At 39.8% G+C, this 4,152-nt stretch overlaps 1 protein-coding gene across 1 annotated transcript; it reads right to left on the reverse strand.

Moving 5' to 3' along the window:
- Window positions 1-913: 913 nt before the first annotated feature.
- On the reverse strand, window positions 914-2,931 carry LOC115582842 (protein ATP6V1FNB). Its single transcript, XM_030419062.1, has 5 exons — window positions 2,863-2,931; window positions 2,010-2,191; window positions 1,522-1,720; window positions 1,208-1,310; window positions 914-1,089 (listed from the first exon to the last, which is right to left on the reverse strand). Exons 2-5 carry the CDS (start codon window positions 2,186-2,188, stop codon window positions 971-973), a joined length of 600 nt encoding a protein of 199 aa, XP_030274922.1. The 5' UTR covers window positions 2,189-2,191; window positions 2,863-2,931; the 3' UTR covers window positions 914-970.
- Window positions 2,932-4,152: the final 1,221 nt, after the last annotated feature.

Below are 4,152 nucleotides of genomic sequence, written 5' to 3' on the forward strand. Positions count from 1 at the left end.
TAACAAAGGGTGACGCTTTATACAAAAAAAGACAAAAAAATGGAACTGAGTTTTTACGTTGCCCTCAAAATTCTGACTTTAATCTCAGAGAAAGTCCTGACTTTGTTCTGAGTCAGCACTCAAAACTTTGGCCATGGCCTTGATCCTCTCAGGAGCCGCCAACGTCTGCTTACTGCACTCTTTTTTTCTGTCACTATCTAGGGCTGTAGCTACTAGCTGCCTGTTAGCTCAGTTAGCCGTGCATCTAGTGGCCCTCAGCCGACTGGAGTCTTCACAAACCAGGAGCTTGGAGCAGTGGGGGGGTGTTGGTGTTACACTGCCGGCAGCCTCCATCTTTGGTGCATCAAATTCTGTTGTTATTTCAGTCACGCTTGTGAACGGTTTAAACTAATATTTTCTCACTGATACAACATATTGCACCTTTAAATAACTTTATATTTGATATGCTTTAAACATCTTTACATCTGTACATCAGGAATTTAAACTACACTGCTTGTAGGAAGCGTAACAGAATGAGAGTGACCGATCAGACATGAAATATTAAACGTTGTGTTGCGTAACATTTCCTCCAGTGACTCACTATTTAAAAACACGGCGGTATCAGGTTAGTGTATGTTTCTGTGTGAAACCCGGCCAGAAGTTCATTCATTATCCATCACACAGTATCAGGTTGGCAGACCCTTAACCTTACAGCCGTGTGGAGGATAAACAGACAGCAGCACAGGAAGTCGAGGATTACTGGGAGGATTTATTTGTTGCATTTGAATCATGATCATTCCCACAAGGAGCATGTTCGGACAGAAACTCCAGTCTCAATATTTTCTTGCTTACTGGAATTTTAACTAAATATCAAGACATACACACAGAAGTTTTTTGTTAGCAATCTCAAATGCAAAGATTTGGGTATCATTACAGATGATTAATCAGTACAATCATTACAAGTTTGTTTATGATACTCCACAGCTGGACTTCAGCCCAGTGTGTCGGTGGCTGACGGGCTGCTGAACACACCGTTCCTGGTGTAGAAGGTGTTCTTCACCACCGACGACTTGGCACGAGATGGAGTTCTGTAATCCAGAGTGTAGTCACCTGTAGATCCAGGGAAGACGACATTAATACAGAGTAAAACAACGACAGAGAGGTTGTGACGATGGCTGTGGTTTGGACAAGAATTGGACGTCTTGCCAGGAAACACTGTCGAACTCACCCAGCCTCCACCCGTACTCCCAGGACGAGAGCAGAGGGAAGTCAAACTTCTCCTCCGGTCTCATCTGACCTCGTCTCTGCAGGTACTGTCGTCGTCCTTTCCCCTGCAGAGGACGTCTTGTTCAAAATGACTTTGAATATATGACGTTTTAAGTAAAAATAAGTAATGGCTGACATAGCATTAGCAGGACTAGCTTTGTTAAAAAATGTATCATACAGTCACAATTGAAGAGACTTTTCATTTATGTATAATATTTCTGGGTGGAGAAAGGTTAAAAATGAAAAGACATTTTAATCTAAAGCTTCAGGTCATACATAATGAGAGGAGTCCTGATAAAGAGCGTGTCTGGTCCGTGGAGAAACGGGCCTCATAATGGGGGGAACATCGAGACGCCCCTCTCCTTCCAACGAGAGCAGAAGAGGTTTAGGAGGAGCAGGAGGAGAATGAGGAGGAGGAGCAGGAGGAAGGTTGTTCTGCTTCTCAGGTGTCTTGGAAACAGGAGGCAGGATGGCTCTGGTGGGTGGAGCATAAAGACCAGATGTGTTTAATTAATAGTTTGTGTGATGAATGTATTTTTATTTTAAGTGCAATTCTTCAAGAATGAATTCAACACACACTGACATTAACCACTGTCTTATTTTCTTATTTTCATGTGCTAGAGGCATCGATTGACACATTTCAAATGACAAAGCAGATTCTAAATTTGTTTTGAACCTTCACTGCTCAGATTTATCTTGACCATCCTGAAGACACATTTGGTTTTGGATGTGAAAACACCTTTAACATGAATGAAGCAGCTCACCGGGGGTCAGGAGGCAGGTGGGGCAGCTGTGTCGGCTCTGTGCTGCTGTTGTTTTGTGGATCGTAGCAGGACGGGTAAAGTTTGGCATAGCGGCTCTTCCAGGCCAAACGGGTCACCATCTCCTTTTGGATCTGCTCTCGGTAGCAGTTCTGACTCTGCGTCGTCAACATGCTGCGCATCTCCTGCCAGAGAGCCTCAATAAGCTACTCAGTGTACATGTTTGACAGAGGTTCATATATATTTACATCTTTGTGAGACTAGATTTGAAGGGTTATCACAGATTATCTCATTGACAATGTTAGGCGACAGTTCAGTTCAAGCTGACAGTTGAAGCCAAAGTTCACTTAGATACGAAACATCCAATCAAAGAGCTTTAAATGAAAGAAGAGATCGAATCGAATCGTATCGTATCGTATGGTAAGAAAGTATTTGTTTCAATGAACAAAGGCCACAATGCCTCTCTAAACTTGACCAAACAGTTTAAGTGTCCTTAAATTAACCAAATTTTAACCACACAGGAGGCCAATCAGAAAACAGTCACATGAATCTGTAATAGTTCTGAAACGAGCTGTCAGAAGGAGTGTCAGATCAGGAAACTGTCAAACACAACAAATACATTTTTTTGCTGTTCAGGTTGGATGACTTGTATGTATGACAAATCTGTAATTTTGGTCCAATAAAATGTCTGGTTTCAATTCTCTCATATTAAGACAAAAAGTCCATGAGTTCTGCATCCCACCACCACCAACACCAACACCAACAAATTATATAAATCAAAGGTAATTGGATTTGCATTTGTGAAATCGTCACATGAAATGATGAAATGAGATAATTATTAGATATCTTAATTTACCTTCAGTGTGTGTCCGATGCAGAGCTGTGCAGGATCAGCTACTCACTGTGGAAATGAGATGTGGCTCAGATAACACTCTGTAACACTGGGAAACATGAGACACACACACACACACACACACACACATCCTGTTTTCCCACCACTAGAAACCCGTTACACTCATCTAAATATGATCCTTTCACATCAGGACTCTCAAATCAGCTGCTTTAATAATAACATCACTGAGAAAACAGATTTAGAGTGAGAGGAGACTCAGCTCGTATTAGTATTTCAGTCCAGTCACCAGGATTAAATGTAAGCAGTTAATGTTCATGTAAACCACAGATACATTAAAATGTGTACATGAGATAGGCTATGAATTATTTCACATGTTTATGACCTGACTTTAATAACAGGAGGTGGAGGTGAAGTTAGGACTGACTTAGGACTATAGAAATAACAAATGTGAGCAATTTTCTTGTAGGCTAATTCTATCATTTCAAAAGATGATAGAATTAGCCTACTAATTCTATCACTTTTCCTGTAGGCTTATTCTATTGTTGAAATGATAGAACCCCTCATGCAACTGTTTTTGAACTTTCATTTTTAGGATAATTTTGACTGTATTAATACAAATTGCATACATTTTGGCAAATGCGTTTGTTATTATTTTCTTTTAAATGTTAGCCTCAGCTCATGTAATATGTCTATAATACATGGTGTACATGACATATTTTCATTCTATGCTCCTGGATACGTTTTTGTAGTTCGTCCTAATTTTCACTAGATAGGACAAATACATACTATAGCAGTTGTGTCCTAGGGGGCTTCGTCTCATAATAAAACTTATTATGATTAATAAATAACCCTCATGCAACTGCAAGATTTAGTGCAAAATATAGTATATGGAAAAAACAAATGTGTTTGTTTTTTCATTAAAAAAAAACCGTACCATCACCTAAACAGACTTATATTTAAAATGTTGATATCCCTTTTTTTTTTTTTTTTTAAATAAAAACACTTTTTGTGCTAAATATGTTGTGAGTAAATAATTATCATTTTTGTTATGTAACTTGCATAAGTTATCTTCATTATAACTTTCTTTCTCGTCTCTCTTTTTTTCTCTTTTGTTTTCACCCTCCATTATTAGAGAGGCTACTAAAAGAGAAGAGTCTGCTGAATCCTCCACAGCCTCATCCCGACCTGTGGGGGGCAGCAAAGAGCCGCGAGACGTCCCGGTTACCGGAAGTAGCCCAGAAAAAGACGACGACGAAGAAGAAAAAGAAGACGTCACAACACATATTTGTGGCG

The sequence above is a fragment of the Sparus aurata genome, chromosome 6, assembly GCF_900880675.1.
Source record: "Sparus aurata chromosome 6, fSpaAur1.1, whole genome shotgun sequence".
Classification (NCBI taxonomy): Eukaryota; Metazoa; Chordata; class Actinopteri; order Spariformes; family Sparidae; genus Sparus; species Sparus aurata.